This window comes from Pseudorasbora parva, chromosome 6, assembly GCF_024679245.1.
Source record: "Pseudorasbora parva isolate DD20220531a chromosome 6, ASM2467924v1, whole genome shotgun sequence".
Classification (NCBI taxonomy): Eukaryota; Metazoa; Chordata; class Actinopteri; order Cypriniformes; family Gobionidae; genus Pseudorasbora; species Pseudorasbora parva.
This window is the reverse complement of record NC_090177.1, coordinates 24814718-24831731: the sequence shown is the minus strand read 5'-3', so window position 1 is coordinate 24831731 and position 17014 is coordinate 24814718. Positions and strand designations below refer to the sequence as shown.

The 17014-nt window shown below is 37.8% G+C and overlaps 3 protein-coding genes across 5 annotated transcripts; 2 read left to right on the top strand and 1 right to left on the bottom strand.

Moving 5' to 3' along the window:
- The first annotated feature begins 750 nt into the window (after nucleotides 1-750).
- On the top strand, nucleotides 751-3476 carry tnnc2.2 (troponin C2, fast skeletal type, tandem duplicate 2). Its single transcript, XM_067446392.1, has 6 exons — nucleotides 751-876; nucleotides 1837-1888; nucleotides 1975-2118; nucleotides 2596-2710; nucleotides 2802-2938; nucleotides 3034-3476. Exons 1-6 carry the CDS (start codon nucleotides 874-876, stop codon nucleotides 3063-3065), a joined length of 483 nt encoding a protein of 160 aa, XP_067302493.1. The 5' UTR covers nucleotides 751-873; the 3' UTR covers nucleotides 3066-3476.
- A 1110-nt stretch (nucleotides 3477-4586) lies between these two features.
- Nucleotides 4587-8657, bottom strand: taf13 (TATA-box binding protein associated factor 13). Of its 2 annotated transcripts, none has more exons than XM_067446394.1 (2): nucleotides 8531-8657; nucleotides 4587-6318 (listed from the first exon to the last, which is right to left on the bottom strand). In XM_067446394.1, exon 2 carries the CDS (start codon nucleotides 6315-6317, stop codon nucleotides 5943-5945), a length of 375 nt encoding a protein of 124 aa, XP_067302495.1. In that variant the 5' UTR covers nucleotide 6318; nucleotides 8531-8657; the 3' UTR covers nucleotides 4587-5942. The 2 variants fall into 2 exon arrangements, with proteins under 2 accessions (XP_067302495.1, XP_067302494.1); XM_067446393.1 differs by lacking the exon at nucleotides 8531-8657 and adding an exon at nucleotides 6399-6520.
- slc35c2 (solute carrier family 35 member C2) lies at nucleotides 7743-17014 on the top strand. 2 transcript variants are annotated; one of them, XM_067446389.1, is made up of 10 exons: nucleotides 7743-7922; nucleotides 8547-8682; nucleotides 8799-8949; nucleotides 9556-9619; nucleotides 11207-11279; nucleotides 12632-12800; nucleotides 12883-12966; nucleotides 14835-15010; nucleotides 15170-15299; nucleotides 16738-17014. In XM_067446389.1, the coding sequence occupies exons 2-10, from the start codon at nucleotides 8572-8574 to the stop codon at nucleotides 16863-16865; spliced, it is 1086 nt and encodes a 361-aa protein (XP_067302490.1). In that variant the 5' UTR covers nucleotides 7743-7922; nucleotides 8547-8571; the 3' UTR covers nucleotides 16866-17014. The 2 variants fall into 2 exon arrangements, with proteins under 2 accessions (XP_067302490.1, XP_067302488.1); XM_067446387.1 differs by lacking the exon at nucleotides 7743-7922 and adding an exon at nucleotides 7929-8086.

The window sequence follows — 17014 nt, the reverse complement described above, 5'->3', positions numbered from 1 at the left end:
CTCCATTTCTGCCTGAAAATATATAGTCTGACCCCCTCCACCTCCAGTTCCCCCACATCCTTCTCCAATCCACATCCTCACGATTCCTCGTTCAGGAAACACATGCTATACATGGAAACTCAAGCTTAGGCTCCTTGGGGTTTGGGGTACCTGTGTCGCCATTGCAGATTTGGGATGGGGTGGGGGGTTGGGTGGAGATCTAAATCATCTGCTATTCAGGGCACGCTGAAGATTTGCAACACAGCACCTTCCCAAGGGGTTTTGGGTTTCTCGGCTTGACTAAAAGGGGGGTCGTGCAGAACGCTATCAGCTCCATTTTAAAAAATGAAATTCCATCTTTACACTTAAGAGAAAAAAAACAAAAACTTATTTTTGATTGCTATAACATTATGCACCATTTTAGCTTTATTTACTTCTTTAGTTACTTTTTAGGAATTCAGAGGGGAATTGGTGAAAAGCAAAGTCTCAGGAAGAAAGACTGCTAGGAAATCATGCTCAAACATTAGTGTGGTCAACATTACCATGGCATTTCCACAATTACATTTTACCAGATTATAAATAATAGTTTTATTGTGTCTTATTAGTTCTTCTAATAAATACAGGCTTTCTGATAAACATGGCACAATAACCATTTTCCTGTATTCTTGCAGACTGTTCTTAAAGTGTACTCATTTCCCATTTCTATTGGCTTATGGGAGCAGTCGAACCCTAAAAGTTCAGGATTCTAAATCTGGAGGCCTGTGGGCGGGTCTTGGGTGGCCTGTTTAAAGTGTGTCAGAACTGTCACTTGATGTCTAGTCTTTCTGTTGGGGTGTGAGCGCCTTGACCACTGCTTTTCTCGTGGATATAAGTGAGGGAGGCTAATCCACAACCATGGTAAGAGTTTAAATAATCTAAGCGGTCAGTTTTGCCAATGCAAGCATTAAAACAAAAAATGTGCAGATGGCCTATTAGTCAAAGTAATCCAAATTACATCTATTAGTATTTATCTGTTATTATTGAGAAAGGATATTATAAGGTTATAGTAGGCTAGTATTTTACTATTTGCATGCATTTAATAATGCATTAAAATAAAGAGTAAACATGGGTCATTCTTCAGTTAGAGGAACTTTTCTTGTCCCTGGGAATATTCAAAGAAAACAATGGTATTGTTAAAAAAAAATTGAAATATATGTATATTTGCATTGTAAAGAAAATTGGTCTATATTTCGCTCTTCTCTGACTGGACAGAGATGTCTGTCATTATCTGAGAGTAACTTTATTAGGTGTATTTAGTTATTTGATTGCTCGTTAACCTATGTTAGCAAGACCAATGCTTATTTTTTACTTATTTACTTATTAGCTTATTAACCTACTTTTTATAACCTAAATTGTTTTTTTCAAGTTACCTGTAAGCTGTAAATATATAAGAGTAGAGTGGTAGTAGGCCTAACCAGAGTCTAAAATAAGGGTTGGTGGTCAGAACTCAGTAAATGCGTGGATATTAACATCCTGCTATTTGATATGAAGCTGGTCAGCAGGTTAGGTTAAGTGGATTGACTAAAAGCTGAGGTGACACATTCCAAGGGTCCTATTTCGGAATTACCATTTACAGTCACTGACTGAGGGGGATAACGTCTTGGGTCTTAAAATAGTTGCAAAATTGTCCGGCGAGGGTGTTCTGGGCACCACCTGCAGTTTGCAAGGCCTACAACACTGTCTTGATTCATACAGATTAGGAAAACAAAACCAAATGACTATACAGAAGAACCAGGATTACTCATTTATCAGATTAACACATTGTACTGTTCATATCTGAAACTACTCGTTCATAATGTAACCGCTGTCGCTTCACAGACTGACGCGCAACAAGAGGCCCGCTCATACCTGAGCGAGGAAATGCTTGCCGGTGAGTAGGCTATACAAACAGAAAAATGGTATATCACCAATATCCCCGTCTTTCCGTCATATTAAACTATATGCGTCTATTTCAAGAGTTCAAGGCTGCTTTCGACATGTTCGACACCGACGGTGGCGGTGATATCAGCACCAAGGAGTTGGGTACCGTCATGAGGATGTTGGGTCAGAATCCAACCAGAGAGGAGTTGGAAGAAATCATCGAGGAGGTCGATGAAGACGGTAAACAAAATGCCACATTGAAAGAGTATATACATGATAGCACAATATAAAACAATATGGGTCGAAATATACCATGAGCAAGCTAAATTTTCGCGCTGCATCCTCAGCGCTGCCGCAAGAGGCGATACAGTAGTAGAAACTGATGTAGGTTTAATATCTTTTACAGCCAATTATTTCTTTCAGGCCAAATACTGATAAGGCAGGCAAACAGTTTAAAAAGAATCTCGCTTGCTGAGAATTAACATCCTGTTTAAAGTCAAAATTATATGAATGGGCCTTCAGGCCAATGGAAGAGTAAAGGAGCCTATGTTCAACATTGATCACATAATGATCATGCTTAAGGCCTACTATATATCTGGTCTTTGTGATTTCTACATATATGTTGACAGATAAATTATAAGATCTATTTGGTTTTAAGCATAACAATGCAAAAATATAAATTGTAATAGCTAAGGTACTTCATACTGTAAATTGTAGGCAGCGGATCCATCGACTTTGAGGAGTTCTTGGTCATGATGGTGAGACTCCTAAAGGAGGACCAGGCTGGCAAGAGCGAGGAAGAGTTGGCCGAATGCTTCCGCGTGCTGGACAAGTATGTCATTGGATATCTTTTAGTGTACACCTGTTGTTGGATGTGACCTAGTCTCACTTTAGCATATGTAAACTCTAATGTCAATCTGCAGGAATGGTGATGGCTACATCGACAGAGACGAGTTTGCTGAGATCATCCGCAGCACTGGTGAATCCATCTCAGAGGAAGAGATTGATGAGCTGCTTAAAGATGGAGACAAGAACAACGATGGCATGCTGGACTTTGATGGTATGATGTGGTTTATACATTTTATTTAGTTTAATTTATAAACTCTGAATTCTGATCAGATACTGAAAAAAACACAATGTCCCTTTCCCCCCCAGAATTCCTCAAGATGATGGAGAACGTGCAGTAAAACAAGGACTCACGGACATTCCTCTCCCCTCTCACCCCTGCCGACTGAAACCCTGCCCTCTCTTGCCATTCAAACTCACTTTCCCCTTTTGTCCTCTTTCTGCCTCCATCTCACCTCTTCAGCAGACAGACAGATAAACACCATTGTGGGGTTTGCCAAGGTTGGGCTCCCACTGACCCTCACGCAAGACCCAAGGAGCCAAGCTGTGGTGTGGTTCACAGATTTATCATGTTATGATGGCGCTCAGTTTGCTGGAAGCACATACCATGGTAGACTTCATGTTTGCGGGTGTTTAGTCTAGATTTAGTCTAGATCAGCAGCTTATTATCGCTGCATAGACCAATGCAAAGTCACAACCACTTCATTGTATTTAAGAACAAATGCTTGAAACAGAATAAAAAATAAAACACACATTGTTTAGTTGGTCTGACATTTTGATTTGTATGCTTTTGTTTTGAGGAGTTTATCAATTAAACATTATTTTTTTCTCCCGAGTCTCTGACCCCAATTAGTTGACCATTGCTGTATATACTAATGACTATAAATGTTACTGTTTGTGTAGCAGCAAAACCCAAACTTTTACAAATATCAACATGATAATTCACTAAAATAGCTTTGATTCTCTATTGCACATTTAGATTTTCAACATGACATTCTTTGTGTGATGCAAGTGTGGAAATCAGTAAATTGTGTCTTGTCTGTCAACGGCTGCTGAGTATTATTTGCTAATTAAATGGTTGAACACTAATGCAAATTGAGAATTGAAAGCTGGTCGATTAAACCCACTCCTATGACATAAACTGGGAGGGGGGGGGGATACTAGATGTTAAAAGAATAATAAATGAGTATAATAATAATACAGTTTTATACTGTAACATGTATTGCTGTGATTTATACATGCATGACTAGCTATAAATAGAATACATGTCACAACAAAAAGTATATATATCCAAAGCAAAAATCTCAAGATGTATACCAAAATCCAAGCATCAGTTAATATTTACATTATTAAAAAACTGTTAAACGCTTTTTTTTTTTTTTTTTACAATTCTGAACAATATCAGGCACTATTTACCAAAGCAATTCCTTTTAAACTTCCTGAACCTCCAATTTACAAAAGCAGTAAGACACAATTTCCTATTTGAATTATATATATTTAATGTTATTTTATTTATTTTTTAATTCTAACACACAATATCTCCCTTGTAAAAGATGCATACTGATCTTCTCACAGCATGCTATGATATTTGTTGTTCAGGGCAGGGGTTTTCAAACTTTATGATGCCAAGGACCCCCAAATATGATGAACCTTAATGTGGGACCCCCTTCCTAAAATACATGATTTTATGTATGAAAAAACATTCAAACTGTTAGATAAATTGTAAGTGACAGTTTAAATACATGTCGTTTCCAAACTTAAATTGGCTATACATGATGTTGGATGTATACACCTGAAGAATATAATTTTTAATGACAAATTATTTGGAGAACTTTCACAATAAATGCAAGCAGCACACATACTGCATTAAGAATACTGCCTTTTATTCCCACTTCGTAAGATAAAGGGGACTATAGTGAGAAAAACTCATCAGAAAGATACAATACAAATCTGGAAAGTATGTATAAAGCAAACAAGGAGAGAATCAGTTAAAAATCAAACCGTTTGTTTGATAGTCTTTATGCATATTTGCTTTATCTTTTAATTCTCAGAAATTTTCTGGGGACCACTAGAACCTTCTGGAGGACCCCCGGGTGGACCCCAGACACCAGTTTGAAAACCCCTGGTTTATGGGATATTAATGTCAGCATATGTTACTGTCATTAATGATATTTTAAGGTTCTTGTACATGTCATCTTAAAGTTAAGAAATAGCCATGTTTATTGACATTTTCAAGATTAACATTAAAGGGTTCATCCAAAAATGAAATTGATGTCATTAATGACTCATCCTAATGTCGTTCCACACCCGTAAGACCTCCGTTCATCTTCAGAACAAATTTTAAGGTATTTTATATTTAGTCCGAGAGCGTATCCAGGTGTATACACACTATAATGTCCATGCCCAGAAAAGTTATAAAAACATCATCAAAGTAGTCCATATGTGACATCAGTTAGTTAATTCAAAAATAACAAAAACTACGACTACTCAGCTTTGTCTTCTTTTCCTTGTTTGTGTTCAATCCTCAAATAAAGATTAAAACGGTTATGAATCAGCGTATTGATTCATGATTTGGATCACGTGCCAAACTGCTGAAATCACGTGAGACTGGCGATCCGAATCATTGATCGATTCACTGATTCATAACCGTTTGAATCTTTATTAGAGGATTGAACACAAACAAGGAAGAGAAGACAATGCTGAATAAAGTCGTCGTTTTTGTTATTTTTGGACAAATGTATTTTCGATGCTTCAAGAGATTCTAATTAACCAACTGATGTCACATATGGACTACTTTGATGATGTTTTTATTACCTTTCTGGACATGGACAGTATAGTGTGCATACACTTCCATACGGTCTCAGACTAAATATAAAATATCTTAATCTGTGTTCCGATGATGAATGGAGGTCTTATGGGTGTGGAACAACATAGGGTGAGTCATTAATGACATCAATTTCATTTTTGGGTGAACTAACCCTTTAATGCTTGTCAAAATAATAAAACCTTTTGTCTTCCATTAGAAGTTTACTCTTTATTGTACAAAAACTGAAAAACAAAAATAAAGTTAGAAACCATCATTCAATGAACTGTCATGCAACTGAAAAAACAGAGCTATAAGAAAAGTGGCCTTAGGTTTACACCAGGTCATTAGAGTCAAAAAAGAAAACACTTTGACGTTGACTGAACCAAATAACCTAGCAAAAGATGGCCTGTTTTTAAGACCCATAATTTGCCTCGTCAAAGGCTTTGCGAGCCTTCTTCAGCTCTTCGTTCATGGTGAGCAGGTCCTTCACTCTCGCAAACTTTCTAGGGTCTTTGCGGATGAGAAAGACAATGTCCTCCACCTGCACACGGCCCTGACGCCCAATAGACATCGCTTTGTGTGTCATCTCCGTGATGAACTCGATCACCAGATCCTCCAGTATGTCCACTGATTCGGTGTACGGGTTTTGGTCGTCTCCAAAACCATACATCATGCAGCGAAGCTCCTTCGAAAAAAGCCGCTTTCTTTTACCTTGGCCCGAATCTACTCCGTTACCTCCGTCGTCTAAATCCTCGTCAAAACCAGGATCCTCCTCTTCCTCAGCCATTCTTTAAACGAAATACAACGCGCAGGTTAGAAACAGCCATACAAACTAACAGACACAGTGTTTATGTATAATATAACTTACATGTGAAATCCGAACGAAAACAAAAACAGAACACACCAACCAGCAAATGCAAAGACAGGAAATTCATCTAACACGACATTGGAGGAGACATTACAGCCGCCAGCGCCACCTAGAGTTCTGGGTGACGCATTTAAAGGTGGAAAGTGCGAAACATTTCCGGGAATTGGTTCTTTCGAACAAATCAATTCAGTGGTTCTTTTACGACACAACGTGACATTCTTATATTTTTATTGCATAACAAGAACAAAAACTAGTAAGAATAGTATGCTAGTATGTTTTTCTGTATTCATTCATTGCTGAGTGTAGTTCGAGAACGATTTGTTTAGACTGGTTTTATTAACCGGTTGAACCGATTCATCAAAAAGATCCGACTCAAGAGAACGAATCTAACAGTGCTAAATCGTAACTGATTTTCAGCCATTCTGCAGTGTTGCCAAGTCCGCGGTTTTCCCGCGGAATTGGGCTACTTTTAACCACTTGCCGCGGGTTGATTTTTTATTCCGCGGGTTAAAGGTTTAACATATTGCATCAGTTATATTTAGCTGAAATGGTTGTGTTGAAATAAATATTTTACTTTAGACAATTCATATTCCACCAATGATAACAAGGATTCTAGGATGATGACATAAGCAATATCGTATCAGCATAACTGTGCTGATAAGCGCACACTTTGTGAGGTACAGTGGCACTGCTGGGCTTGTTCGCTAATGTGTGTGTGTGTGTGTGTGTGTGTGTGTGTGTGTGCGCTGCGGCTGCACCGGCTGTTTTCGTTTCCATGGTAACCGAATGCGTGCTCTCCAGGGTTGTTGGTGGTAAATAATAATTTAAAAAATAAATGTCATACACAGAAGAGTTTTCTGTAAATTAACATTTAATGAGAAATATTGCAATGTTTATTTTACATTATTTTTAATTTGAAATGAATTTCACAAGTTTGTGGTTCACTTCCACTGGAGTTGTAATTCTGCATTTTCCCGCCTGCATCCATTACGTTTTTAAGCTCATCAGCTCATCATTACGTTCATCAGCTGTCAATCTTAAGGTAAGATGATTTTATTTATGAAAATAGACTGTTTATAATTACCTATACAGTTACTTACTTATACTTATACAATTATCTTTTAGTATAAATGGTGTGTAGTGCATAACACTACCATAAAATGTGTATTGGAGTGTTATATTTAGATTTTTTTTGGTATTGGCTAGTTTTGGGCTAGTTGGATTGGCCATTGGGCTACTTTTGGGCTATTTTTGATTGGCCATTGGGCTGGTTTTGTTGCGAAAACCTGGCAACCCTGCCATTCTGCGATATTGCTCCGTTCACAGTCACAGTGGCTTGGGCACATGGTTAGATCATTTACACACATGAAGAATGTGATCATAATAAATATTTAATTTCAAAATATCTCGAGTAATTTGTTTAGAGTTCAAAATTTCCCGGGCTGCAGCGCATGTGCCAGCCGGTGTTAGCAGAGCAACGTCCACGTCACAGCAGAAGTAACTACACAGGGGTGTCTGTGTTAGGTACACAAACAAGTTTTTCATTTGAATGGCACAAGTCGATGGCAGATTCGCAAGATAATGTCACCCTAGTGCTGTGAGAAGAAGCACGCCTGCAAATGATGGTTACATAGTATTTAATGCTGCAGCTTTTCGTTTACAAGGACTAACGTTATGTAAATAGTAAGGTAAGAAAATCTGATATCACTGACCGTAGCTAGTAATTTACCGTTTACTGGTTAACTTTAGCTGGAAATTGCACAGTCAGTCAGCGTGCGCAAAATGTAAAATCATCAGTGAGGTAACGAGGTTGTTGGTGCTCGAGGGCTTAAGAGAACATTTGAGTGACATTAGAATTTGTTTTAATAAAAAAACAAAACCCTAGAGTTTGTTACTTAAATATCCAATAAAACAAGACATCGTAAGTTTCGACATCTTAAGTTTAAACCTCCGTTTTACCAAGGCATTATAATAACAACGTGACAGCTGTTGCACTTATCATCAAGTGCTTTTCAGATACGACACAATCGCGCATATCAAACTTTGGCCCTGCATGTTCTTATCAACATACTCCGAGTTTGATTTTCCACATGTTAACATACTTCGTGACTAGCGTGGTTAATTCTTATTACCTTCCTTTCTTTTTAGCTGTGTTGTATCCGGGTTGTCCAGGATGGCGTGCCCGATGCAGTTCCTCTGCAGGGCGCTGCGCGCTGTCGGCCTGGTACTTTTCTACTATGTGTTTTCTATTGGCATAACTTTCTACAACAAGTGGCTCATGAAGGTGGGGTGTAGTTTGTTTGCATTAAAATCTGCCCTTCTTGAAATTTGGATTTAGTTTCTCCAGAAGTACAGGAGCATTTATTTTTGTATAATGTCTGTTTTTGTCATTTGCCTCAGGACTTCCACTTTCCACTTTTCATGACCCTCGTCCATCTTGTTGTAATATTCTGTTTCTCTACACTGACACGATTTGCCATGCAGTGCTGGACGGGAAAGCCTCGAGTTACCCTTCCGTGGAAGGTTTACCTTTCTAAAGTAGCCCCAACAGGTGAGCATTTTTTGTTTGTTTTATTTTTTGGGGAAAAGTCTTGAGTGAGTCCAAAGACCAAGATATGTTTTGAATGTGTGTTGTAATGGTCTCTGAAGAGATAAATAAAAAGATAACATGTTTTGTCCAACATATAGCTTGGGTGGGTGAAGTCCACATTGTGTCAAGAACGTAGAGAACCTAGTAGATTGATTTTCTCTTCTTGAATATTCTGGGGTCTTGTCCACATGACCATTGTCTTTAGCTTGCTATAAATTAACCACCTTCAGCAGTGTCATACATTCATGATAAATTCATGTTCAGGTTTTACCATAGATTATTTTATTGTGGCTTTTAGATGTATCTTATGGTAGCTCTCTTAAAAAAAAAAATTGTATTTTTTTTATGATGTACACCATTTTGTCTGTTATTGTTTTGACTGTATAATGATATTTATAAGTTAAGTTACAAGTTAATTTAGACTGCATTATAAGTTGTGTTGTGCAAGTCTACGGTTAAAACACATTTCCTCTTGAGGACAAATAAACTAAAATCATACCACCATATTATTGTGTTGTGAGAGAGAGTTTTCATTGTAATAAATAACTGTTTGTCTTTGTCCATTAGCCCTGGCGACAGCGCTGGATATTGGGCTGTCCAACTGGAGCTTCCTTTTCATCACTATTAGTTTGTAAGCATTATTACTACCTACAAAAAAATCCCTTAAATCTAAGCACAGACATTCAATGAATTCACAGACATTCATGCAGACATTCATGAATGTCTACAGACATTCAAACATTTTGTAGATATTGTTAGTTTTAGATCTGCAATTACATTTGATTAATGATTGATTCTTATTGGTCAGTCATGTGATTGTGCAGTCAAATATTTTGTGCACTGACCATTCAAATTAAAAATAAATTAATATATATATTCCTACCATTGTCTCGTAGGACACTTTTTCTCACATATTCAGATCATTTTAAATAAATATTTAATGTCTTTTTAATTTATTAATATATTTGGAATTAAGTAGTCATATGATTAAAGGGATAGTTCACCCCGAAATGAAAATTACCTAGCAATCCTAGGTATATATGAAATCCTAGGTGTATATTCTTTAAGACGAATACAGTTGGAGTCATAATTTTTAAAAAAAAGTCCTGGCTCTTCCAAATTTTATAATAGCACTGAATGGGAACTCAAAATTTGAAGCCCAAAAAAGTGCATCCATCCATTATAAAAGTTATCCATATGGCTCCGGGGGGGTTAATAAAGACCTGAAGTGAATCGATGGGATTTTGTAAGAAAAATATAAATTTTTAACATGTTTTAAAGTAAAATATCTAGCTTCCGATGGAATGCTGATAAAGGTATAACTGATGTAACGATGGCACCAAACGTAGTGTAATCGCTTTGAACTGTTAGAGGTGTTACACTTTTTCTTAAGTTGAATACGGACAGCAGTCAGAAGGAAGATATTATACTATTTTTCTAACACGATAATTATATTTGTAGTTTTTGGGTGAATTATGCCTATAATGAGATAATGAATAATCAGCTTGTCATTATTGCAATCAAGTAATCATCTGACATTGTCTGGTAAGGTTGTCCTAACATTTGTGATTGGTCTTTCGTGCTTGTATTTAAACAATTCATATCCACCTTGTATGGAGCTGACAAGTAATCAAATGTGTGTTGAGCGACATGACAGTGGAAATGCTGCTCTGATGTAGCATTTAGTTTACGCGGAACCAAAGCCAAACTAAAAGCTAGAATAAGCTAGACCACTTTTAAAATCATATCAGATTTTAAAACATTGGGCATCATACAGTTGATAACTTTGTAAATGGATACAGAGACAAACTGGGCATCACTAAAGGACTGAGCATCACACACTACCAGACATTCAAGTCATTCCAAATGCAACAAACTTGCACAGAAACATGCCTCACGTTGCTTGGAGATGCAATGTAAACAATGTGTTCTAAAATCAGCTCAAAATATCAAACATGTATGATTTCCCTTGAATGGGTGGAGTCAAACTCTGAAGCTACAAAAGTTAGTCTCTGTCCAATCTGGCCCATCATACACTACATGATTTTCAGTGAAATCTAGCATCAACTCATCCTGACTGAAAACCTCGGCACATGTTGTGTAGTTTTTTCCAGTTTTTACTTGAACTCTATTCTTGACCTGTGTTACAAGCGCTGGTGTTTGCTTCAAGAAATGCGAGTTAAATTAAAACTACTTGGGATTTTTGGGTTTCCTGTAGGTACACCATGACCAAGTCTTCAGCTGTTCTCTTCATTCTCTTTTTCTCCCTGGTCTTCAAACTGGAGGAGCCGGTAAGTGTGTTTATACACTTGATTCTTGAGTAAAGAAAAGGAAGCTGTTGTTCAAAAAAAGCGATCTTTAGTTTTAGACACATTTCATACATTTTTGCATTAAGGTGCTTTGTCAAGTCAGGCATAGGCAGCAACATGCAACATTTCATTAGACGTTTTTTTACCACAGCAATCTAAACTGCAGCAGTTAAAGTACATTAAGGTATCCTAAAGAGAACACCCTCCCACTGTGGTAATGGATGTAGTTTTTAGATTATGGTAAAAGACTGTTGAAATGCTATTTATTAAATCCACTGTAAGTGCTTTTCTTGATTTGTCACACTGAAACGAAAAACTGCTTGATGTATCTTGTACTTTTACCACCCAGTGTGTTTTCCTTTGTAGGTTTTTCTGCATTTGGCTGAGCAGTTGCTTTAGTGGCAAGCCAATGCCACTATTAAAGTCACATGAAATTATAATGGACCCTCATCATCTTTAATCAAAAACGTTAAACTTCCCTCGCCTCTCGAAACAGCTTCTCTTCCTGTCATGTGCTAGGGCACAAGGGCAGGGCTATCGCAGCCTCTCTCGTTTCTGCCTCCTTTTTGTTTTTGCAAAACTGCAAACCTTTTACTTCCACTCAAAAATGAGCATTCACAACATGGTATAATAAATTGTCTATGGGGTATTTTGAGCTGAAACGTCACAGACACTGTGGGGACCCTATCTAATAAAAAGGTCTCCTTGAATGAAAAACTATGCGAGTAGACGGCAGGATTTTGCCTCCAGGGTCGTGTTTGGGCGTCATCAAAAGCTATTGAGTGGGCTGGTGGCTCTGGTGGTGCAAACACTCATAGCAAACATTTTGGTCTGATGTAGTGCTTCTCGTACAGTGTGTGTGATCTTCTTTATGCTTTGTTTTGCTAATATTGGAGGCTCCTGGTTGAAGGATAACATTTATTAATCATAACTGCCAAATTGGCTAATGAGTTGATATTTACCATAAACCCTGGTCACAATGTAAATCATCTGATTAAAGATAACTGAAATTACTCATCTTTTTTTTTTTTTGTCTGGACGGATTAATAGGATGATAATAAATACGTTTAGCTTTTTCATGACAGGCAATCAGTAATGCATGCAGGTGCCAACATATACTATAGGAAGTCAGTATAAATCAGTCCAAGATCACTTGATTTTAGCTGCATTCAGACTGTCAGACCACATGAAATGCCGCGAATGCAGGTTTTTTTCTTTTAAAAAGTACTTGTTCAAACAGGGTGTTGGGGCGAGAGCTATCAAAGCTATCGTCTTTTTTCGCTTGGTGTTTGTTGTAGGTAATGTGTACTGCCTGACTCTTTTGAACCCAACAGAACCCATTTCTGATCCTCGTGGTGTTGCTGATAGCTAGCGGTCTGTTCATGTTCACTCTCAAGTCCACTCAATTTAATCTGGAGGGTTTCCTTATGGTCCTGTTGGCCTCTTTTATCGGAGGGATCCGCTGGACACTTACTCAAGTGCTCATGCAGAAAGCAGAGCTTAGTAAGTTAAACTGTGACCTGTATTTGGTCTGTATGGTGAAGTGGTGAATTCTCGTGATTATGACCTTCTCTTTGCCTCGCAGGTCTTCAGAACCCCATAGACACCATGTACCATCTGCAGCCCCTCATGTTCCTGGGCCTCTTTCCTCTGTTTTTTCTCAATGAGGGTCAGTCAGACACCAGAGTTTTTCTTGTTTCTTTTTTAAGTGTATTAAAATACATTAAAACAACACGTTAATGTTAATAATATTTTACAATATTACTGTGTTTGGGAAATTTACTGTATTTTTGGATCACATAAGTGCAGCCTGGTGAGCAGAAGAATTTATTTTTTTGAAACATGAATCATTCATTAGTCCGAAAGTGTGGGAACCCTGTATGTATATTAAAGGTGGCCTAGAATGGAAAACAGTATTTACCTTGGAATAGTTGAATAATAATTCTGTACATGGAACTAACATACCATTAGCCTCAAAAACTACTATTTCCTCTTTCATATGTAAATACCCTGCTTGAAAAAGACCACTGAAAAACTGAGAAGTATACTCTTTTTGTGAAGAAAAAACGACATACTTTTGAGTGTGTAAAAGAAGAGTATGCAAGCTTCGGGACATACTACATCGTCATTTTTAACGGACTCTGTCGCTTAGTTACATGCATCCATTCACTGTTTAAACTGCTCTGTCACTCATCACAGTTTAAATCCTCCACATTCATTCAGTTTGATTTCCTACCATATCGGAGAGAAATGGAGCCGCACGTTGATCTGCCATTTGTGGGTCTTGAATGCAGAGGCTCTCCTCTTGTTTGCAGTTTAAATAATGATGCATTTAAAAGTTAATGGCCAAACGTGTCATTACAAAAGTTCACAATGCTGCTGCAGGTTAAATATAATGTGGACAACACTGAATACATTTTTGTCAGGTTAAATACTGATAGTTGGTTAGTCAAACCCCTTTATCTAAACATTTCTACTTAACCGTCAGACTCGCACATCCATCATGTTTGTAGTTGTTTAACACTTTTTATCTACGTTTATAGTTTCTAATCGAATTCTTGTCCAGCTTGCAATGGGTTGTGGGTATATCAGCCGTTAGTGCGCATCGATCCGCACTTCGGATTCGGACCAGAATAGTAAACTATCTTTGGAATACTCCTTTCAACATACTACGGTGTGGGACATACTAATTCTATTTTCGAGTACTATTTAGTATGGATAGTATGCAAATTGGGACGCAAGGCTGGTGTAGGGGATGTGAGCACTTTTTATAGCCTTCCCAGTTCCCACAGAACTGTCAACAGGCATGGTTGATGTTTTTCTATAACCGGATATAGCACCAAATGAATTCAAAGTTCAATTTCGTTAACGAAAATATTACGAAAAATGTTCATTGAAAACCTTTTTTTCATGACTAAGACAAGACTAGATGAGACAAACTTCCTTAAACGATTGTGACTATATAAACATGCAATAGCGTTGATGGCAAAAGATGCAAGTAAAATGTAGTTTAAAATATAAAAACTTGAACAAAAAGCCCTCTGGTTTTGTCAGTGGGGGAAAAGAGGAGTGTTCGTACTTGCCAGATTTCAGTCATTTTTTTGTCTGACTTTTTTTGCAGAGTGATCAGAAGGTACAGTAAAAGTTTTTTCCATATTATAGTGGTTGTGAGCAGAGTGATTTACATTTAGAGAACATAGACATATTGTGTGTTTTTCTTAAATTGTCTTGTCCTGTGTTTTCAAAATAGTTATAAATTACCTTCATGAGATCTGCAGAAACCCTGAGCTTAGATTCAGTGCAACTAATAACCATAGCATAGTTATACTTTACAATTTAAATGTCATAGTTTTCCGCTTATAATTGTCATAAAATGTTTAAATGCATATTAAAGGTTCTAATAAGGTAAAAAAAAAAAACAAAAAAAAAACACCTGGTCCTTTTTTGCCATTGGCTATGCGTCTTGGTTTACCAGTGCTTTTGTGTCTTAAGTAACCTGTTGCTTGTCTGTTTCCTCATCTTGCCAATCATGAGCAGGACTGAGTGTGAGCACCACAGAGAAGCTCTTCAGGGTCAGTGAGCTCTCACACCTGCTCTACTCTCTGGTGACTCTGTCTGTGGGCGGCATGCTGGCATTTGGGCTGGGCTTTTCCGAGTTCCTGCTAGTTTCCCGCACATCCAGCCTCACGCTATCCATTGCAGGCATTTTTAAGGTGAAAATACAACTTTAGGAATTTGCTTTCAGTAATATAAGAGCTACAGAATCTTTTTATCTTTGTCCATTTCTCAGTAGCTCTGCTAGCTTTCAAAGCCTTCATTAGACTTAAACCATTCATATTCTTCACAAAGAAATTCTCTCTGTCTTTCTGTAGGAGGTGTGCACTTTGCTGCTGGCAGTGGAGTTCATGGAGGATAAAATGAGCACAGTGAACTGGTTGGGCTTTGCTGTGTGTCTCTCTGGCATATCACTGCATGTTAGCCTTAAAACATACTATAACAAAGGTAAGACTCATCTTGATTATGCCTGTAGATTTGTTTGTAATGCAATGCAATGATTCATACAGGCATTTAGGTGTAATAAAGGTTGCAATGAAATGGAAGTAGCGGCAGGTGTTTTCTATTGTATTGACATACATTAAAGATGCACTGTGTACATTTTGGCGTCATCTAGCTGTGAGGTTGCGAACCGATCTCCCTTCCCTTTCGCTACACATAGATAAGCTACGGTGGACCAGACAGGACAAATATGTTGTCATCTGACACTGCAGAGATTAGCTAGCGCTCTGTAGAGAAGTTTGTCCATTTAGGGCTACTGTAGAAACATGACAGCGCAAAATGGGTATTTCATTGTAAGGGGACCCATGGTAGCCTAGAAATCTAGACGCACCCTAGCGGCAGCAAATCTAATCTGCCACGAGTGTCGTCTTGCAATTCTCAATACACTTCTGAGCTGTAAACGCCAAACTGGTCGGGCCAATCACATCGTGTATAGAGTCAGTGGGCAGGGCTTTTCTTATGAATGAATGAATTAGGCATTTATATAGCGTTATATACTACAAATTATTCGACTGGCCACGTGAGCGGGGTTCACAGGTGCGCAGCATCACAAAACTCGCTGCTCCACCGTGAATTAATCACCATCCGAATGCACGAGTTTTATCACTGAGATGGCATGCAAAAAAATTTTTTACGAACGTCCACATGAGAAACAAATACCATCCAAGTAGGGCTTTAGATTATAGATGTAGTAAATACAAGAGAGACATAAACACAGGATTTCTCCTGCAGCCAAACGATAGAGATGTTCTGTTCAGACACTGTTCATTATTTCGCTTCATTTTTACTGCCTATTTGTTTTTAAAACAAGACACACTAAGACGCAGGCTTTTCAGAGAGACTGAAAATAAAAGATGATACCGTGCTGCTGACTATATTGGATCCAATAGTAATGTCGCAACACATGTGTTCCTATGGCTACCGAAGCGGTGTGTTTTCATCTGGATGTCTACTTATCAGAAAAACAAAGAAAGAACTTGATAGTGGACATGTTCCCAGATTGCACGAAAAAAGCAGTATGGAATCCTAAAAAGAATCTGAGGTAAAAATATATTTTTTAGCCAGTGGTACAAATAAATGTAGCCTACTTATTGGGTTGCTGAAGCACCACTGCTATCTTTTTCTTTTCTTTTTTTTAATACATAAAATAAAGGCAGGAGTATTGCCATAGCTCCACGAATCTTTCCTCTATTGCATCATCTCTCTTATGTATCATCATGTTTGAAAGCTGTAAAAGACTGAACCGTCTTCGGTGCAGTCTGAACCAGGCATTAGGAAGAAGAAAATGTGCAACAAAGCTTGTTTTTGAATCATTCATTGTTTTGTTTGTATGGAGACCAGGTATTGAGCTGCTTTTAGTGTGTATATCTCTGTCTTTTTATAGGAAATGGCCCCATGGTGAGACAACTACCAGTCAGAGACAACCCAGACCTTGAGCTTCCACTTATGCAAACAAAAGACGACTATTGTGAAGACACCAATGATGAAGAGGAGCATGAGATTCTTTATTAGTTTGAGAAAGACATCAATGTCCTAAAAAGACTTATGGAATGTTCTGCTTTAAAGGCTCCTATTAATGGTTACATTGACCACAGGTACTGTACAAGCCTCAGATCTGTTATGAAGGAGCAGGAGAAGAGACTATATACAGCTAATGTACT